General features: G+C 44.8%; 1 protein-coding gene across 2 annotated transcripts in view; it reads left to right on the top strand.

Moving 5' to 3' along the window:
- The window catches only part of LOC143768048 (uncharacterized), an 804,459-nt gene that overhangs the window by 12,046 nt on the left and 770,561 nt on the right, over positions 1-21,852 (top strand). Inside the window, exons 2-6 of one of the 2 annotated variants that reach the window (XM_077256709.1) lie at positions 3,330-3,382; positions 9,593-9,772; positions 9,856-9,979; positions 10,063-10,160; positions 10,359-10,449. In XM_077256709.1, coding sequence (XP_077112824.1) covers positions 3,380-3,382; positions 9,593-9,772; positions 9,856-9,979; positions 10,063-10,160; positions 10,359-10,449 — 496 coding nt within the window. In that variant the 5' untranslated portion in view covers positions 3,330-3,379. The remainder of the gene's footprint in view (positions 1-3,329; positions 3,383-9,592; positions 9,773-9,855; positions 9,980-10,062; positions 10,161-10,358; positions 10,450-21,852) is intronic. The other variant, XM_077256706.1, reaches the window with a different exon arrangement.

Here is a 21,852-nt window from a genome sequence, read left to right as displayed (position 1 = left end):
ACCACCAGTGACCACCGGGGGAGCCCAAAAACCAAATTCACAACAGGATATCTTCTGGGGAATCTGGACCTTGCCAGACGGTGAACAACACCTGGGTGGCGTAGACACCCCGCTGAGGACTGCAACGCTGTTCTCAGCGACGTCTCTGGAACAAATCTGCCCGCTCCCTTCCCTGGCACCAAATCTCCTCATGGATGGGTGTGCAGAGCTTTTATAGCAGGGAAGTCTTTCCTGTGGGTCACCTGATCCAGTCCAGCACATGAGGTCACTCCCCTTCAAACCTTCAAGCTTACTTTGGTTCCACTTGATTTCAGCTGGCCAACAGATGGCAACCTCTCCTCATCAATGGTACTTCCTGCAAGAGTCCTCCAGATATGTCATGGCTTCTTGTTACATTCCTCCCCTCTTTTTGCTCGCCAGTCCTCGGGGGAGTGGAATTCTTTTCAGTTCGACTTTTCTCCACAGGTATGCCGAGTTCGGCCAACAGTTGAATGCACTCCTTGGTTTTCTGCTGTTTGTGGTACCAGACAATTAGGGGGAATTCCGGCTTGGCCAGCTCAGTCCAGCTGAGCTCTTCCTATAGAGGCGCATCTGGGATACTTGGAGACTCAGCCACTGGAGCTGGTAAATTGACTCCAAGTTTGTTTTCTTTAACACTTGCGAGCGGCAATGGATATCCAGTGTACTCATCGGCCCTGCAAGCCATTCTTCCTCTTCCTCTATGACTCCGCTTTGTGTGACCTCAGACACCGCCTCCCAATGATGATCCAGATTGTTCCCAGGTCGTTTGGTCTACACCAATACACGGTCCCCTGGCTGAAGTTGTCCTCCTGACACTGGAGATTGACTTGCATATTCCACTTCTGGAAGCTTCTGTTCAACCAGGTTCTCAATTTGTCGATTCCTTAGATACAATACAGTTCATCCATCACTTGCCCCTGGAAGCAGGCCACTTGGTCGGAGGGAATTCGCTTAGGGCATCCATATATGCGAATGAAAAACTTGACAGATGGCTCTGACTGCAGCTTCGGCTGTTTGATCCAAGGTGTGAGTCACCACTGCGAACTTGGTGAAGTGATCAGTTATCACCAAGCAATACCCTTAGCCATTGTATGAAGTTCCGATCAGAACCTACAAAGGCGCAGATGTTCGGATAGCCTTGTCCGAGGTTTGTTCAGCTCACACCGGTGACATATTTGGCAAACTCCTTTGACCTTCTGCCGCAATTAAGGCCAGTTCAACAGTCGTTGCAACCACCTTAAGGTCTTCTCTACACCGAAGTGGGCACCCCTCTCATGAGCTTCTTTAGCCAGCTGCATTATCAGTGCTTCTGAAGCCACTACTTGCCACCAGGTAACATCGAATTCTCAAGGGAGTTGAATCCTTCTGCACAGCAGGCCATCTTTCAGGAAGAGCCTTTCTCACTGGTCCAAGATCTGCAGGATAATTGGGGGCAAAGCAGCCCTAGCTTCCTGATCAGGCCTTTGCACCAGGGCGACCCTCTTCCTCAGCCTTGCCAGCTCCAGTTCGGACTCTTGTAGGTGTATCCACTCGTTCCTTGAGCGGCCAAGAATTTGGGTGAGTCTGGGCTCTTCTCTAGACTCCTGAGCGGATACTACAGCCACAGCAAACTGCCTAAAATCCGGGATCTCATAACCCTCAAGATCTTCATCTATGTCTGTCTTTGGTCCAGCTTGGGTGATTTGGGACAAAGCATCTGCATGCTTATTCTGGGACCGATACGAGATCTTGTACTGGTATTTAGACGTCCTTGCGAGCCACCGCTGTTCTAGAGTTCCAAGCTTTGCATTTTCTAGACAGGCCAGGGGCTTGTTGTCCATCCACACCGGTATTTCTGACCCCGACAAATACTACCAGAAACTTCAGTTAGAACGAACTGTAATTGTCCAGATTCTTGGTGTCTCTCAGTGACCTACTGGCATACGTGTTAACCCACTCTCTTCCTTATTGTACCTGAGCCAATAGTGCCCCCAGTCCTTATAGGCTTCCATTGGTGTACAGCACGAAGGGCTGTGAGAAGTCAGGGTTGCCAAGATTGGGGCATCTGTCAATGCCATCTTCAATCCCTGAAATGCTAACTCATGTCATGGTCCCCATTGAAAGGGTTGACGTTTGGCTCCCCCAGCCGTACCCGCAACAACTCGTTAAGTGATACCGCAATCTTGGCGAAGTCCCTTATGAAACTGCGGTAGTATCCAGACTAGGAACACTCACAGTTTTCTTAGGTAGGTAGGTGTGGGCCACTTCAGTACTGCAGCCATCTTCTCTGCGATGGGGTAAACTCCCTCACTAGACAAGGTGAGTCTCAAGTGTTCAATTTTCCACTTGAATAAGTGACACTTCTGGGGCTTTATTTTTAATCCTTGTTTTTGAAGCCGTTCCAGCACTTGCTCCAGCTGGTGGAGATATTCTTCAGATGTGGCGGAATAAATGATTATGTCATCCAGATAGATCAAAGTTCATGTCTTTCTGTCAACCGCTGAAAGGTTCCTGGTGCATTCGTCAGTCTGAAAGGCATCTAGTTGAACTCAAAAAGGCCCATAGGAAGGACAAAGGCTGTTTTCTGGCAGTCCTTCTCAGCCACTGGGACTTGCCAGTAGCCACTGGCTAAATCAAGTGAGGAAAAATATTTGGCTTTTCCTAATGCAGATAGGGACTTCTCAATTCTGGACAAGGGATAGAAGTCCCATACAGTACACGTGTTCAGCCTCCTGCAGTCCACGCATAAACTCACAGGTACCATCTTTTTTCCGAACACGATGGGAGCCGCCCTGGGACTCTGGCTCTTGTGGATCACGCCATTGCGCAGTATGTGGTTCAACAGTTCTTTCACCTCCTGGTACATCTGAGATGGGACCTGCTGATACCGGTCTCAAATGTGAGCAGTGATTTCTGTAGGGATCTCATGAAAAACAGCATGGGTGCACCCAAAGTCATCTTCATGCTGTGCAAACACCTCGATATCGCTGTAATAGCTGTTCAACCTGCCAAACTTACCTCGAGTAAAACTGTGAGGTTGTCCTCCATCTGTTCCAAGAGGTGATGTCCAGCCACTGGTTCACTTCAGTTTTCCTGACTATCAAGCAACACCGCTAAGGTCCATTAGTCTCTTCCCACAGGTGTCAGTCCTATAGCTTCAGCTCCGGGGAGATCTTCTGGCATTATATAAACTCGAGCCACTTGTCAGGGCACCAACTGTAGAATTGCTCCATTTACGTTTCTACAGTGCACAGGTATTCGTCCCTGTTGTACAGTGGTCAGGGTGCAGGCAAACAATAATCTGGAGATCGCTTCTTCTCTCTCTATAGGTTCAATATGGACATCCGCACCCTCTAAGGATACATGGGCCAGTACTGGCATGGTGAGTACAGTCTGTCCAACTGGCAGTGTCACTGTGGCTTCGGACGGTATCAAAATTTTGCCAAGAAACTGGGAGGCAGCGGGTAACTTCTGAATTTCGCTGACTCACACTAGTTACTGGAACATCATTTTTACTTGCCGGGTCACGGGTGGCAAATGTCCCAACTGTTTTTATCAGGGTCCTCAGCTAAGAATTGTCCCTCCTCTTTTTGCACATTCATGCCCAGGGTTACAGTGGGTTCTGCGCCTCCGGACCCCTTTGTCAACAATATTTCTTTTCAGCCCAGATCCTTCCCGCACACCGGGACAGACTTCCGCACTACTCCTGCTACTGGAATAGGCAGTTGATTAGCCGCCACCAGTTGGATGGTGTGTTCTTTTTTGGAGCAAGCAACTTCGGGAAAATGGCTCTGGAAATATGCCTGAGTATTGTGGTCAAATGAAACCCCATGTTCATCAAGCACTGAATGTGTTGCCTATTGAATTCAGCCCAGGTAACGCGTCTCTCAGAGACAATATCCTCAGAATTCTCTCTTCCACCCTCTGAGGCTCGAAAACCCCATGGTATGCTCCACGTGGGGTGCATTAGTTTAACTGACATCTCCGTCTCCTCCTTTCTCGATTCGGACAGTTTCTTGAAATGTGCCCCCTTCCAACTCAGGTCCAACACCCTCACTCACATTCCTCTGATGGGCTACGTTAGCGGCATGTTGTGGTCCGGAAGGAGCAACTTTCCCCGCTCTGACCTCTTCTCACATTAGTTCGGGTGATCAGCTGGAGGATTGGCAGCAAGGGTCCCCTTTATGCTGCACAGCTCACCTCTGTCACAAATCTCATGACGTATCTCCCGCACCCAGTCAGGCTCATTGCGTGTTGACTCAGGGGTGACCACTTCATGACTCTGGACCACGGCGATCAGAACAGGGGTCTCTCTCTCTGAGACTGCAACTTCGAGCCCTACCTCAAGGAAACCCAGACTGGGATTCAGGTGTGAATGCTCCAATAAGATCTGTTTCAGAGAGGAGTCCTTCAGTCCAGCAATGAGTTGGTCCCGCATCACTTCATCCAAGGGGCCCAGTCCTCAGTGCCTGTCTTGGGTCTTCTAGGCGATATGGACCATTAGTTCCTGCAATGCATTAACATACTGAGCTATAGTCTCACTTCCCCTTGGACCGCTGGAACAACTGCATGCGGAGGTGCCTTAGGTCCTTGGTGTCACCATGCATATCCTCTAAGATTTTTATCACCTTTTCCACAGTGTCACAATCCCTAGGTGGGCGGTACATAACCGTCTGCCGGGCCTCCCCATCAATGGTCAGGAGGGTTAACTCAGCCTGAATGGAAGGGGTCAGGGGATACATGCGCAGCATGCTTTTCAGCACCTCTGCCCAGTCCCACAGTGACACGCTGCTCCCTGTGAACCTTGGAAGGTTGCTGAGCATAGCCCCCAAGGATATATTTCCTTTGTTGGGCTTGGTCACAGAGTGGTCCGCCATCTCTGTGTCTGAATGTTGAATCCTGCCGAATACGCCAAAAGTATGGCGGGTGTCTGGATGCACCGAGCAGAGATCACAAGGTGGAAACAGCCAAGGGTTGATATAATGCTATATATATATACAACAGTAACTTTTAAACAATTACGGTAGTGTTCGTAGCTATGCAATTTAAAAGTAGATGGAATAAAAACAGGTTTAGAATAAACAAGAAAGTCTTTCACTAGTTAACGTTAGAGTCCTTTTACAGAGATGGTGTGCCCAGTCTTGGGAGTCACCACATGAGTTCTCACTGAAATCACTCAAATCTCTGGTTCCAGCAGAGGTCACCGGGTTTTCCCGTTAGGCCACAAGTCTCTTCCTAAGGGCTCATACCCATATGCGAGAAAAAGAACGGTCTGATTTCCGGACCAAATAAACTGACGAGTGCTATGCGAGTGTCATGCGAGTACAATGCAATTTTCACACCTAGCATCTGATTTACATCCGATTGCAATGCGATTTTAACATGAGCTTTTACATACAGCAATTCTCTATGTCATTTACACATTGTTTTCAAAGGAAATGTTAGTCAAAACACACACACACACACACACACACACATATATACACTGCTCAAAAAAACAAAGGGAACACTAAAATCCCACATCCTAGATATATCACTGAATGAAATATTCCAGCTGTAAATCTTTATCATTACATAGTGGAATGTGTTGAGAACAATAAAACCTAAAAATGATCAACGTAAATCACAACTAATATCCCATGGAGGTCTGGAGTTGGAATGATGCTCAAAATCAAAGTGGAAAATGAAGTTACAGGCTGATCCAACTTCAGTGGAATTGCCTCAAGACAAGAAAATGATGCTCAGTAGTGTGTGTGGCCTCCACATGTGTTTATGATCTCCCTTCAATGCCTGGGCATGCTCCTGATGAGGCAGCGGATGGTCTCCTGAAGGATCTCCTCCAAGACCTAGACTAAAGTATCCACCAACTCCTGGACAGTATGTGGTGCAACGTAATGTTAGTGGATGGTGCGAGACATGATGTCCCAGATGTGTTCAATCGGATTCAGGTCTGGAAAATGGGGGGCCAGTCCATAGCTTCAATGCCTTCATCTTGCAGGAACTGCTGACACACTCCAGCCACATGAGGTCTGACATTGTCCTGCATTAGGAGGAACCCAGGGACAACCGCACCAGCATATGGTCTACTGGCCTGTCTCCTGGTAGCGCCTCCAGCCTCTGAACACTATGCTGACGGACACAGCAACACTCAAAATTGACCAAAACATCAGCCAGAAAGCATTGGTACTGAGATGTGGTCTGTGGTCCCCAACTGCAGAACCACTCCTTTATTGTGTGTGTCTTGATAATTGCCAATAATTTCCATCTGTCGTCTATTCCATTTGCACAACAGCATGTGAAATTGATTTTCAAACAGTGTTGCCTACTAAGTGGACAGTTTGATTTCACAGAAGTTTGATTTACTTGGAGTTATATTCTGCTGGTTAAGTGTTCCCTTTATTTTTTTGAGCAGTGTGTGTGTGTATATGTATATGTACATGTCTGACAGCCATTCCATTCCAGTGTCAGTTGATTTCCAACCAGAGTACACCTCATTCTACTTAATGTGCTTCTGATTAGATGATCACCTGAACCAATTCTTATTTAACAAAGGAAAGTATAAAAAAACACTGCTGTGGTGTTCACAATCCTATTGCAATAGGACAAGCTGGACGCAAAACAAGTGCTAGTAATATCCCAAAAGTAATACGAATGAAAAATAACAACCATGTCAAAGGAGTTGAAAAGAAAAGTCTTGTGGGAGGAAAAGGGCTCAATTCTGAATTTACTAGCAGAGTAACACAGTGAACGTCGTGTTGCCTCCATCCTTAAAATTTCTAAGACTGCAACAAGGTCAAGCAGTAGACATTGGAGACAGCAAATCTACAGACCGGCAGAGGGTGAAAACGACTCTCCACTGACCAGGATGACCGTCATCTTATTTGAATGTTACTCAGCCTTAGGATGACATCAAGTGACCTACAAAAGGAATGGCAAAAGACAGCTGGGGTGAAGTGCACAGCAAGAACAGTTCGTAACAGGCTCCAAGAGGCAGGACTCAAGTCATGTAAAGCTAGAAAAAAGCATTTCATCAATGAGAAGCAAAGGAGAGCCAGGCAGAAGTTTGCCAAAGATCATAAGGATTGGACCATAGAGGACTGGAGTAGGGTAACTTTCTCTGATAAGTCTAACTTTCAGCTTTGCCCAGCACCTGGTCATCTATTTTTTAGATGGAGATCTGGAGAGGCGTACAAGCCACAGTGTCTTGCACCCTCTGTGAAATTTGGTAGAGGAACTGTGATGATCTGGGGATGCTTCAGCAAGCCTGGAATTGGGCAGGTTAATCTTTGCGAAGGACGTATGAATCAAGCCACAGCACGGTGGCGAGTGGCAACTTCAGTGATTAGCGATGCCGTCATTGATGCTGCGCTGCCACACAGCCTGAACTGGGATGACCTCTGGAGTGTGGCAAAATGCCAGATCTTTTTCCCACGCTCAAGAGTTCACCGTGGGTCAAGCTGTGAGTTTTTTTCTCGCATCCATTGACTTACATTGGCGAGTCTCACAGATACGCAGCAAATTGCAGCATGCTGCGATTTTGTTTTTCTCAATACAATTTTAGCTGAGAAAAAATTGCATTTGAGATGTCAACCATTGAATAACATTGGTATGAGTTCAGTCCGATTTTTTTTTTTTTATCGAATTGCACTCGTCCGTATTTCTCGCAAATGGGTATGAGACCTAAAATAGTGTATTAAACCCCATTGAGCCACTAGCACACCAACCGGCCCCCTCCCAACCTGTTCCCCCAATCCCAGCCAACCCCGCTAATGATGATAGCTGGATGTGACGGTCCTGTTCACTCGCGCCGTTCCTCCTCAAGCACAGGCGTGCTTCTCCTGTTACAGTCTCCACATGGGTTTTCTCGGCTTGACCATCAGCAGAAGTCTCTCAGGTGCACTGCAGAGGGGACTGGGCATTGGCTCTTGACGGGCATAGTCGGGCCTGAGACTTGACCAGTGCAGGCAGCAGCTTCTGGCTCTGACCAGTGTAGGCCATTTTTGGGGATATCTTCTGGGACATCCAGACCTTGCCAGACGGTTACCAATATCTGGGTAGCCAAGACTCCCTGCTGAGGCCAGCCACGCTGGTCTCAGCGGTGTCTCTGGAGCACGTCTGTCCCGCTCCCTTCTCTGGTGCCAAATATCCTCGTGGTTGGGCGCGAAAGGCTTTTATACCATGGAAGTCTTTCCTGTGCGTCACCTGATCCAGTCAAGCACACAAGGTCACTCCCCCTACAAACTTTACAGCATACTTTGGTTCCACGTGATTTTGGCTGGCCAGCAGATGGCAGCATCTCCTCATCAATGCACCTCCTTCAGGAGTTCTCCAGATATGTCATGGCTTCTTTTTACAACATCATTATTATCTAGTAGATGGTGTCCCGATTCTAACGCATTGGGTATTCTAGAATACTACGTGGCCTGTGCTATATACTATGTGGCAGCTATATACATACATACATACATACATATTGTAGAATACCCGATGCGTTAATACAGGCCACACAGTATATAACAATGGCCACGCAGTATATAACACAGCCCACGTACTATATAACACAGCCCACGCAGTATCTAACACAGGTGACGTAGTATATAACACAGGGCACGTAGTATATAGCACAGCCTACGCAGTATATAGCAGCCACGCAGTATATAACACAGGCACACAGGCGACGTAGTTTATAGCACAGGCCACGCAGTATATAACACTGCCCATGTAGTATATAGCAGCCACGCAGTATGTAACACAGCCCACGTAATATATAGCACAGCCCACGCAGTTTATAACACTGGCCACGTAATATATAGCACTGCCCACGCAGTATATAACACTGCCCATGTAGTATATAGCAGCCACGCAGTATGTAACACAGCCCTTGTAGTATACAGCAGTGTGGGCACCATATCCCTGTAAAAAAAAATAATTAAAATAAAAAATACTCACCCGCCGGGATCCAGCGAAGCTTTGGCAATGCACGCGCGGCTGCTGCCATCTTCCGTTCCCAGGATGCATTGCGAAATTACCCAGATGACTTAGCGGTCTCGTGAGACCGCTAAGTCTTCTGGGTAATTTCGCAATGCATCTCTGGGAACGGAAGATGGCAGCAGGCACGAGCGCATCGTCGAACGACGGAAGGTGAGAATAGCAGGTTTTTTGTTTTTTCATTATTTTTAACATTAGATCTTTTTACTATTAGTAAAAAGTTGGGGACACACAGGGTTAATAGCAGCGGTAACGGAAGGGGGTTACCCGCGGCATAATGCGGTCCGTTACCGCTGGCATTAACCCTGTGTGAGCGGTGACCGGAGGGGAGTATGGAGCGGGCGCCCGGCACTGACTGCAGGGGAGTAGGGAGGGACTAATCGGACTGTGCCCATCGCTGATTGGTTGCGGCAGCCATGACAGGCAGCTGGCGAGACCAATTAGCGACGCGGGATTTCTGTGATGGAGGTTGCCGACAGAAAGATGGAAGTACCCCTTAGACAATTATATATATAGATGGGAATAACAGATGGACAGAACTGGAGAGGTGAGGACTCTGGAAATGTCTGTAGTGAGATTTATTAATATGTCTCTCCGTAACCAGGATTACACAGTAGTGAAGAAGACCTCTAGTGAGCACTGTCAGGACCCTGTGTCTGAGGGATGGGGAAGACCCCTGAGCTCAAAAACGAAGCCTTCACCTCAACCCCTAAAACATGAGAACATCAATGACCAGAAGATCCTAGAACTTCTCTACAAGATGATTGAGCTGCTGACTAGAGAGGTGACACTGCTGGGAATGCTGGGACATTATACAGTAACACTATGAAGGGATCGGGGGGATGACGGTATCATTGTATGTGTCAGGTTCCTATAAGGTGTCAGGATGTCGCTGTCTATTTCTCCATGGAGGACTGGGAGTATTTAGAAGGACACAAAGATCTGTACAAGGACGTCATGTTGGAGGTTCCCCAGCCCCTCACATCACCAGGTAATAGACAGGACTAAACACACACGGCCTATAATTATCTGTATGTACAGAATGAATTGAGTCCCTGTATGTGTTTCCTCCAGATCTATCCAGTAAGAGGACAACACCAGAGAGATGTCCCCCTCCTTTTCTTCCACATGACTGTAAACAGGAAGATCCCAATGTTCCTCAGGATCATCAGGTAGATGGAGAGAAGGTGTCATGAGATCTCCCCTATGATTTGTAGACGGCTGTGAAGGTCTTGTGCTCAGTCTTGTTTTATCCACCAGTATTATATGTTTTATACTTGTGTAATGAGAACGGTGGAGATGGCAGGATTAGAGCTGATCATAGATGTGACTTCTCCATCTGTCTGTGACTTTTACAATATTTGTTTCAGGGTGAAGATCTGACCCATATTAATACTACAGAGACATATGTGAGGGGTGATGAGCGGTGTAAAGAGGAGATTCCTACATATGACTACCCAGGTGAGTAGTGACCACTAAATGCAGAGAAGTCATAGATTTTACTGTAATTATATGGTGAATGTCTAGCAGCCGTACCGGTCCTGGAAGAACAGTCAAGTGAGAAGCCAAACCGTTTTGATGTCAACAAGAAATATGTAGGCAGGTCAGGAAAGGATTTAGAAGTAGGGTCCGGTAATAATCTACTCAAAACAAAGTAACCACTTAACTCTGGTAATAACAGATTGGCTAATTTGACTCTTACACAATGAACTAAGTGACCGTGTGAATTTAGTGCAGCATCTCCACCAGCGCAACCATGGACTATATTGCGAAGGCTGGTTAGAAAAGTGACAGTGCAGGATGATGCCAGTACAAGAACATTACAGAGTAGTCATGGTGAGACGTGACATGGCAGCATATGAAGTTCTTCTATGTACAAAGGTGTTTCTCTATACCTTCTGGACACCATTGATTATTGATACCCTGCTTTACGTGATGAGTTGTATGAGGTCCCTTGGGAAGAATAAACATCTTGATGCAGCAAACTTTTTTGAAATGACCATACTGCTAAGAATAAAGATCATTTTATCCCCTCCTGCATGCGGGCACCAGGCAGCATAATAACACTGTTAACCTGCATATTGACTTCATATCTGCAGGTTAACAACGTTATTTCTGGTGACGGGTTCCTTTTAACATAGAACAAAAATGTACCAATAAAAATACAACCCGGGAGTAGAACGGGTTCAATAGCTAGTCCTGATATATGGTCCAACATCCTTCTATATGCTCCTCCAGCCTGGTATATGCTCCCCCTAGCTTGGTATATGCTCTTCCCAGCCTGGTATATGCTCCCCCATCCTGGTATATTCTCCCCCAACCTGGTATATGCTCCCCCCAGCCTGGAATTTGCTCCGCCAGCCTGATATACGCTCCCCCCTCCTGATATATGCTCCCCCAGCCTTGTATATGCTCCCCCAGCCTTGTATATGCTCCCCCAGTCTGGTATATTCTCCCCCAGCCTTGTATATGTCCCCCAGTCTGGTATATTCTCCCCCAGCTTGGTATTTGTCCCCCATCCTATAATAATAATAAAAATAATTGTATTTCTATAGCGCCGACATATTACGCAGCAGTTTACATTTTAGAGGGTACTTGTACAGACAATAGACATTACAGCATAGCAATAAACACATAGATCAAAACAGATACCAGGAGGAGTGAGGGCCCTGCTGCTCGCAAGCTTATAAACTATGAGGAAAAGGGGAGACACGAGAGGTGGATGGTAACAATTGCTTTCGTTGTTTGGACCAGCCAAAGTGTAAGAATCGGGTTTTCATGTAAAGCTGCATGAACCAGTTAAGAGCCTAAATGTGTAGCAGTTCAGACACAGAGTGCTATTAATGGCATAAAGCGTATGAAAACATGATGCGAGGAACCTGATTATTGTTAAAAATTTTGAATGGGCTCCAAGATTACAGGCATTTTGGATTGTGGTCCTAAATTTAGTGGAAAGAGTGACGGAAGCAACTATTACTCGAGATCCATTGACGTGTATTTTAGGACATGTAGAGGAGGTGGCGTCGGATGAATGGGGTAGGCTAGCAATAGCCAGACTGCTTTATGTTGCAAGGAAGACTATCACATTGCACTGGTTAGATGAAAATCCTCCTACTAGGAAGGAATTTGTAAATAGAGTTAATGTTGTAATCCTTATGGAGCGAAGTGTATACATGAAAAGAGGCAAGATGAACCACTACGAGAATATCTGAGGGGGCTGGTTGGACTTTCCCGGATTGGCTTCCACAGAACTCATCAAAAATAGGATATTAGGGTTATAAAAGAGTGTACAACCTTGTAATACATGGATAAGGATTATAGGAGAGTAACGGGGGGGAAGGAGGTTGGGGGAGGTTTTCTTGTTATTGGAGGGGGGAGGGATGTGTTTGGTGTATTTACATTTATTAAAAAATGGGGAAAGTATTATTATTTGTACTCTAATGAATGCATGCTTATTTATGTAATGTTATCCTTTCTGCTTTCTTCAATAAAAAGTTTTTGATTTAAAAAAAAAAATTTTTTGAATGGGCAACACAGGGATAGTTAGGTTAATATGTTGAGGTGGTAGGCCAATCTGAAGAAATGTGTTTTTAGGGCATGCTTAAAACTGTGGGGATTTAGGATTAATCATATTAACCTGGGTAGTGCATTCCAAAGAATTGGCGCAGCACATGAAAAGTCTTGGAGACTGGAGTGGGAGGTTCTGATTATTGAGGATGCTAACCTCAGGTCATTAGCAGAACGGAGGACATGGGTAGGGTGGTAGACTAAGACGAGGGAGGAGAAGTAGGGTGGTGCTGAGCCATGGAGTGCTTTGTGGATGAGGGTAATAGTTTTGTACTGGATTCTGGAGTGGATGGGTAACCAGTGTAATGACTGGCACAAGGTAGAGGCACCGGTATAACGATTGGTGAGGAATATAATCGTGGCTGCAGCATTCAGGACAGATTGGAGCGGGGAGAGTTTGGTAAGAAGGAGGCTGATTAGTAGAGAATTACAATAGTCCAGACGAGAATGAATAAGAGAAACAGTAAGAGTTTTTGCAGAGTTGAAAGTAAGAAAGGGTCGAATTCTAGAAATGTTTTTGAGGTGCAGATCAGAAGAGCGAACCAGTGATCGGATGTGGGGGGTGAATGAAAGCTCTGAGTCAAGTGTGACCCCAAGGCAGCGGGCTTGTTGCTCGGGAGTAATGGTGGAACCACAAACTAAGATGGCAATGTCAGGCAAAGGTAGGTTAGTAGAGGAAGGAAACACAAGGAGTTCAGTTTTTGATAGGTTCAGTTTCAGATAGAAGGAGAATATGATGTTAGAAACAGTGGTAAGACAATCACTGGTGTTTTCTAAAAAGGCAGGGTGATATCAGGAGAAAAATTGTATAATTGGGTGTCATCAGCATAGAGATGGTACTGGAAACCAAATCTACTGATTGTTTGTCCAATAGGGGCGGTATACAAAGAGAAGAGGAGGGGGCCTAGGACTGATCCTTGAGGAACCCCAACAGTAAGGGCAAGACAAGAGGAGGAGGAGCCAGCAAAAGATACAGTGAAGGAGCTGTCAGAGAGATAGGAGGAGAACCAGGAGAGAACGGTGTCCTTGAGGCCGATGGAGCGGAGCATAATGAGGAGGAGCTGATGATCCACAGTGTCGAATGCTGCAGAGAGATCCAAGAGAATTAGCAGTGAGCAGTGACCATTAGATTTAGCTGTTAGTAGATCATTACAGACTTTAGTGAGGGCAGTTTTAGTAGAGTGTGGTGAGTGGAAACCTGATTGTAGAGGGTCGAGGTATCGGTTATCTGAAAGATAGCGGATAAGATGGGAGTGGACCAGGCGTTCCAGGGGTTTAGAGATGAAGGGAAGATTAGAGACAGGTATATAGTTAGCGGCACAGTTTTGGTCGAGGGATGGTTTTTTAAGTAATGGATGTATGATGGCATGCTTAAATGAGGAGGGAAAGATACCAGAAGTGAGAGAGAGGTTGAATATTTTTGTTAGGTAAGCGATGACAGCAGGGGAAAGGGCCTGTAGGAGATGTGACGGAATGGGGTCACTGGTGCAAGTGGTTAGGTGAGAAGATGCAAGGAGCCTGATTACTTCTTCTTCTGTGACTGGTTCAAATTCAGAGAGTGAGCTAGATGCAGTGGGGGAGGAAGGACAGTGCATGGTTTGAAGGGATTGGGAGATAATTTCCTGTCAGATATGATCAATTTTGTCTTTGAAATAATTGGCCAGATCGTCAGCGCAGAGATCCTTGGTTGGGGCTTGCACTCTTGGATTGAGTAGGGAATGAAAAGTGTCAGAGATATTTCGGGTTATTGGATAGTGAGGTGATGATTGTTTGGAGAGGTGAAGGGCAGTGTTGTATATTTTAAGCATAAACTTATAATGGATGAAATCTTTGGGTAGATTGGATTTTCTCCACAGACGTTCGGCACACCTGGAGCACCGCTGCAGGAAACGTGTTTGCATCGTGTGCCAGGGTTATCGCCGTCTGTGTCATGTTGTTTTGTGTATAGGAGGTGCAGCTTCATCCAGGGCGCGTTGCACTGTTTCATTGTAATGCTTCAGTGCAGAATCAGGACATGAGAGGGAGGAGATTGGGGCCAATGTTAACTGCAAGTCCTTCATAAGTTTCTGGGTGGTAATGACCTGTATATTTCTATATGTGTGTGGAAAGTAGGGGTGACTGAGTGGGGTGGCAGTTCTTAATGGAGAAAGAAAGAAGGTTGTGGTCAGACAGCCGGAGAGGGGTATTCATCAGCTGCCGCCTGCGCTAAAATAAATAAATAAATGAAAAAAGCAGCGAATACCAGCCCCCAGCTGTGAGCTTTAGCAAGGCTGCTTGTCAAAATGGGGGGGAACCCACTCCGGTTTTTTAAATTATTTAAATAATTAATAAAAAAAACAGCCTGGGAACCCCTCTATTCTTCATAACCAGCTTTGCTGAAGCTGACAGCTGTGAGATTTGCCTGGCTGGTTATAGAAAATACAGGGGCACCCACGCCGTTTTTTTCATGTATTTATTTATTTATAGCGCAGGTGGCAGCTGATGAATACCCCCATCAGTCACTCCTGCTGTCACTGTTATTAGCAGCAGCAGGGGAAGGCAGATGAGAGTAATAGTCCCATCAGCAACCTCCTGCTGTCTCTTTTATCACTTAAATTTGGCTGTCATCATTCTCCCCTGCTCGCGCCGATCACCGGCAGAGCAGGGGAGAATGAGGAGAGTCGTGTTCAGTACCCGGCGCTGGGAACAGCGCTTACTGTAACGCTTCTTCCCCGACGCCGATGCGTGTCACACGGATGACATCCATGTGTTATGCCTTTGCACGTGTGCTGGACTGTGCTGACATAAAAAATTGGACATGTCAGTGTGTTTTGCCCTCGGACACATGGTCTGTGGAAACACACTGACATGTGCACAGACCCACTCACTTGAATAGACAAATAGCGCTCCGTTCCTCTCGAGTCTCTCTGTATGGCTAATCAGTACTGTACAGCCACATATGGGGTATTGCCACGTTCAGTGGAAATTGTGGGACAAATTTTGTTACCATTTTTACTCATTTCTTGTGTGAAAATGTTAAATATTTGGCCAAAACAAAGTTTTGGTGGTAAAAATGTAGTTATTTTGTTTTCACTGCCCAATGGTATAAAACACTGTGACGCAACCATGGTGTCAATATGATCACTGCACCCCTAGATGAATTCATTGAGAGGTGTAGTTCGTAAAATGGGGTCATTTATGGGGGTTCTGCTGTTCTGGCACCTCATGGGCTCTCCCAGTGGGTCATGGCACCTGCAAACCATAACAGTAAGATCTGGCGCTCCTTGCCTTCTGAGCTTTGCACTGTGCCTCAAAAGTAGTATTCCCCTACATATGGGGTATCGGCGTATGCAGGACAAATTGCACAATAACTTTTGGGGTCCAATTTCTCCTGTTACCCTTGGGAAAATAAAAAATTAGGGGCAAAAAGGTAATTTTTGTGGAAAAAATATGATTATATATGTTAATAGCAGCAGTAGGGGTAAGCTGATGGGAGTAAGAGTACCATCAGCCACCGCCTGCTGTCTCTTTTATCACTTAAATATAACTCTCCTTATTCTGCCCTGCTCACGCCAATCGCCGGCAGAGCAGGGGAGAATGATGAGAGCCATGTTCAGCACCCACCGCCGGGGAACAGCGCTTACTGTAACGTTTCTTCCCTGGCGTCCGTCCGCGTGGTACTGATGTGGCACACGCATGCCACATGGGTGCTGCAAGTGTTACACACACGGACACTGACATCTCCGGTACCGGAAATATCAGGATGTGTGAAAGAGACCTTTTAGCGGGTTTTTATGTTTGGCAGCTGTCACACACTGAAAGATGCTTTTTATTGTAAAAATATATTTTTTGCATCACCACATTTTGAGAGCTATAATTTTTCCATATCTTGGCTCACAGAGTCATGTGATGTCTTGTTTTTTGCGGGACGAGTTGACATTTTTATTGGTACCATTTTCGGGCAAATGACATTTTTTGATCACCTTCTATTACAATTTTTGGGAGGCAGAATGAACAAAACCAGCAATTCATGAATTTCTTTTAGGAGGGGGCGTTTATACTGTTCGTGTGTCATAAAATGGATAAAGCAGTTTTATTCTTCGGGTCAGTACGATTACAGCGATACCTCATTTATATTTTTTTCATGTTTTGGCGCTTTTATACAGTAAAAACTTTTATATAAGAAATAATAATATTTGCATCACTTTATTCTAAGAGCTATAACTTTTTTATTTTTCCACTGATGGAGCTGTATTGCAGCTTGTTTTTTGTGGGACAAGATGACTTTTTCAGCGGTACCACGTTTATTTATATCTGTCTTTTTGATCGCGTGTTGTTCCACTTTTTGTTCAGTGGTATGATGATAAAGCGTTGTTTTTGCCTCATTTTTTTTTTTTTTTTATGGTGTTCATTAAAGGGGTTAACTAGTGGGACAGCTTTATAGGTCGGGTCATTGCGGATGCGGCGATACAAAATATGTGTACTTTTATTGTTTAGATTTTTTATTCATTCAAATATTTATTTAGTGATAGAATATATATTGTTTTGTTTTTTTTTAATAATTTTTTATTCTTATTTTTTTATATTTTTGCAATTATTTAAAATTTTTTTTTTTACTTAGTCCCACTATGGGACAATCATTTTTTGCAGGCTGATTACTTCTATAGCATACACATGAAGCAGCATCTGCAAGCCATAGAAGCTGTCAGAGAGACTTGCTGATCATGCACTGCGCATGATCAGCAACTCTGCTAGGTCTGTTGAAACGGATGTCATCATGACTAAATTGAGTCACCATGGCAGCGATCGGGACCCCACATCACGCTGCAGGGTCTCCGATCCAAAGAGGGGCTGTCAACCCTGTGCCGGCTTCCAGAATGCTGCGATCGTGTTCGATCGCAGCATTTCGGGGTTTAAAGTGCCGGGAGTGGTCTGTGACCGCTCCTGACACCTAGTGACAGGTGTCAGCTGTGAAAATCCGCTTACACCGGCCGCGATCGCCTGGGCACCCTCCCCCGTGTGCGCAGCCAGTCGCTCAGACTTAATATTCCGTCCGTGGTCAAATAGGCCCAGGTCACATGGACGGAATATTACGTTTGATGTCAGAAAGGGGTTAATGAATCTAAATTAAACCATAAGTCAGATATGCCAGATCACCAGTGAGGCCAAATTAAGAGGTGACGCCCTCAAATTCAAAAGCGCTTGGAAAAAGGAAGGCACACAGGTTGTGAGCAAATCACTTTTTCTGACTTATTGAAACACAAGGCAGTATGTAGTTCATGTAGCTCATGTAGCCCCCCCGTTACCCAGGGTCATGCTTTATTTCCCATGTACCCAGAACATGTTCTTGCTGACTATTGAAAACATTTAATATAAGATAAGAAGTATAAAATCCTTGAATCGGAGACTATAAGGCTACTACATTATAAGAATAAATTCTAGCAACTAAAGGAAAAACATTAACCCTTCTATATCACTCACGTCATCTCCCAGTCCACTGAAGCCAATGTTTCCTGTAACAGAATTAAAATAATAAACAATAATATTCCTCACCTGTCCACTGAGAAGATAATAATCCATTTGTCCAATGATGGGTCTAGCTCTGCTACATCTAGATGGCAGACTGCATTGTTGCATGATTCAACTATAGAGCCTGCTATCTAGCAGAGACACTGAGCTGTACGTGCTTGCTCACCTCAGTGTCTCGCTGGGAACTCTCTTCACCTCACTGACTTCACCACGAGCGTGAGAAAGTTCTCATGCTTACAATGCCGTCAGAAAGGTACTGCGAATTCACAACAAATAAACTCAGTTCAACTCAATAACGTCAGCGAGATCGCTGTTGGAAGAGTTCTAACGGTGCTTGCACTGATGTTAGTGAGTTGAACTGAGTTCATTGGCTTTGAATTCCCATGACCTTTCTGACAGCACCACTAGCGTGAGAACTTTCTCACGCTTGTTCTGACGTCAGTGAAGTGAAAGGAGTTCATTGTGAGACACTGAGCTGATCAAGCACGCCCATCTCAGTGTCTCTGCTGGATGGCATGCTGTACAGTCGCATCATGCAACAATGCAGTCTGGATGTAGCAGAGCTAGATGCTTCGCGGGACAAATAGATTATTATCTTCTTGGCGGACAGGTGAAGAATATGGTTGTTGTTTTAATTCTGTAACAGGGGACATTGGCTTTGGCGGACTGGGCGATGACGTGAGTATGGTTTACTTTAAGTTTGTTAAAGGCGTCTGTGTCATTCTTTCAATTAAATGACTTTATTCTGGGTGTGTGGGGGTTTTTTGTACAATTTGACTGTGGGATTAGTAATGGGGATGTCTTATAGACGCCTCTCCATTACTAACGTCTGGGCTTGATGTCACCTGACAATACAAATACGCCATCAACCCCCTCCAACCATCAACCCACTTGCTACTGCACCATGGCAAGTGAGAAGAGCAAGGTTAAGTGCCTAATATGCATGGCCCCTTGCCATGCTATTAATATCAGCCTGAAGCTGTCTGCCTAGGCTTTGCTGGTTATTAACCCCTTTCCGACTTCGGCATACATTTACGCTGATGTCGGACTCCCTCCCTTTGATGTGGGCTCCAGTGGTGAGCCCACATCTTTTCCTTGACTTGACAGCTATTTTAAACAGCTGACATGTGCACGTAATAGCCACGGGTGGAATCGCGATCCACACGCGGCTATCAATCCGTTAAATGCCGCTGACCAATACTGAGAGCTGCATTTAACAAGCGCTTCCAGCAATCACGCTGGAAATCCGCCCACCGGTGACCCACATCACATGATCACGGGTCACTGGTGGGTTGACATGACAACCGGAGGTCCCCTGGAGACCTCTATGGTTGTCACTGCCAGCTTGCTGTGAGTGCCACCCAGTGGTCGGTGCTCATAGCAAGTCAGTAATTCTACTACATAGAGGGGAACTGATCATCGCCTCTATGTAGCAGAGCCGATTGGGATATGGCAGCTTCTAGTCTCACATGAAGACTATTGAAACATGACAAAAGTAAAAAAAAAAGTTGAAATCACCTTTCTTTTGTCCCATTCAAAATAAAACAATAAAAAAAACAACATACACACATTTGGTTTCGCCGTATTCAGAATTGCCCGATCTAGCAATAAAAAAATGGATTGACCTGATCGCTAAATGGCGTAGCGAGAAAAAAAGTTAAAAACGCCAGAATTGCGTTTTTTTGGTCACCGCGACATTGCATTCACATGCAATAACTTTCTATCAAAAGATCGTATCTGCACTAAAATGGTATAATTAAAAACGTCAGCTCGGCACATAAAAAATAAGTCCTCACCCAACCAGAGATTACAAAAAATGAAGACACTATGGGTATCGGAAAATGGCGCATTTTTTTTTTTTTTACAAAGTTTGGATTTTTTTTTCACTACTTAGATAAAAAAGAACCTAGACATCTTTTGTGTCTGTGAACTCGTAATGACCTGGAGAATCATAATGGCGGGTCATTTTTAGCGTTTAGTGAGCCTAGTAAAGAAGCCAAACAAAAGACGAGTGTGGGATTGCACTTTTTTTGCAATTTCACAGCACTTGGAATTTTTTTTCCCATTTTCTAGTACACGACTTGGTAAAACCAATGGTGTTGTTCAAAAGTACAACTCGTCCCGTAAAAAATAAGCCCTAACATGCCCATAATGACAGAAAAAAAAAAAAGTTATGGCTCTGAGAAGGAGCGAAAAACGAAAATACCTCGGGTTAAGGGGTTAATTATAGGGTGACCCTATGTCATTTTTTTGGAGGGGTCTCCCATTATAATAACCAGTAAAGGCTAAGTATACAACTAAGAGCTGATATTAATAGCCTGGGAAGCTCTATGGGTATTACTCCATTCCCAGGCTATAAAGATCAGCCCACAGCTGTCAGCTTTCCCTCTGCTGGTTATGAAAATTAAGCCCATGCAATTTTTTCAGAAAAATAATCATTTAATTAAATACATGTACAGTAAACTGCACATGCATTGTACTAGTTATATATGTGACTGACATCTTTATATCGATCTATTCTCTCTGTTCTATTATGTTGGGTCCTGCTGTGATTTTACTGTACGTGGCAGATGAATTGCCGGCTTGTCATCAATCTATCTATATATATATATGTATATATGTGTATGTATATATACATATACACATTTGGTCAAAATTGTTGGTACCCCTCGTTTAATGACAGAAAAACCACAATGATCACAGAAATAACTTGAATCTGACAAAAGTAATAATAAAAAAAGGATCTATGAAAATGAACAAATGAAAGTCAGACATTGCGTTTCAACTATGCTTCCACAGAATTTAAAAAAATAAATAAAACTCATGAAATCGGCCTGGACAGAAATAATCGTACCCTTAACTTAATATTTTATTGCACAACCTTTTTAGGTAATCCCTGCAATCAAACGATTCCTGTAAATGTCAATGAGACTTCTGCACCTCTTGACAGGGATTTTGGCCCACTCCTGAAGAGCAAACAGCTCCAGTTGTCTCGTGTTTGAAGGTTGCCTTTTCCAGACGGCATGTTTCAGCTATTTCCAAAGATGCTCAATACGATTTAGGTCAGGGCTCATAGAAGGCCACTTCAGAATAGTCCAATGTTTTCCTCTTTGCCATTCTTAGGTGTTTTTAGCTCTGTGTTTTGGGTCGTTATCCTGTTGCAAGACCCATGACCTGCGACTGAGACCAAGCTTTCTGACACTGGGCTGCACATTTCTCTCTAGAATCCCTTGATAGTCTTGAGATTTCATTGTACCCTGCACAGATTCTAGACCCCCTGTGCAAGATGCAGCAAAGCAGCCCCAGAACATAACAGAGCTTCCTCCATGTTTCACAGTAGGGGCAGTGTTCTTTTTGTGATATGCTTCATTTTTCCATCTGTGATCATTGAGCTGATGTGCCTTGCCAAAAAGTTCCATTTTTGTCTCATCGGTCCATAGGACATTCTTCCAAAAGCTTCGTGGCTTGTCAACATCTAGGTTTGACAAATTCCAGTCTGGCTTTTTTATGATTTTTTTTCAACAATGGTGTCCCCCTTGGTCATCTCCCATGAAGTCCACTTTGGCTCAGACAACGACAGATGGTTTCGATCTGACACTGATGTTCCTTGAGCTTGAAGTTCACCTTTAATCTTTAGAAGTTTTTCTGGGCTCTTTTATTACTATTTGTATTATCTGTCTCTTTGATTTGTTATCAGTTTTCCTCCTGCGATCACGTCCAGGGAGGTTGGCTACAGTCCCATGGATCTTACATTTCTGAATAATATGTGCAACTGTAGTCACAGGAACA

The sequence above is a fragment of the Ranitomeya variabilis genome, chromosome 4 (genome assembly GCF_051348905.1).
Source record: "Ranitomeya variabilis isolate aRanVar5 chromosome 4, aRanVar5.hap1, whole genome shotgun sequence".
Taxonomy (NCBI): Eukaryota; Metazoa; Chordata; class Amphibia; order Anura; family Dendrobatidae; genus Ranitomeya; species Ranitomeya variabilis.
Note: the sequence above shows the minus strand (reverse complement) of the source record. Positions and strands in the feature narration are given on the sequence as shown.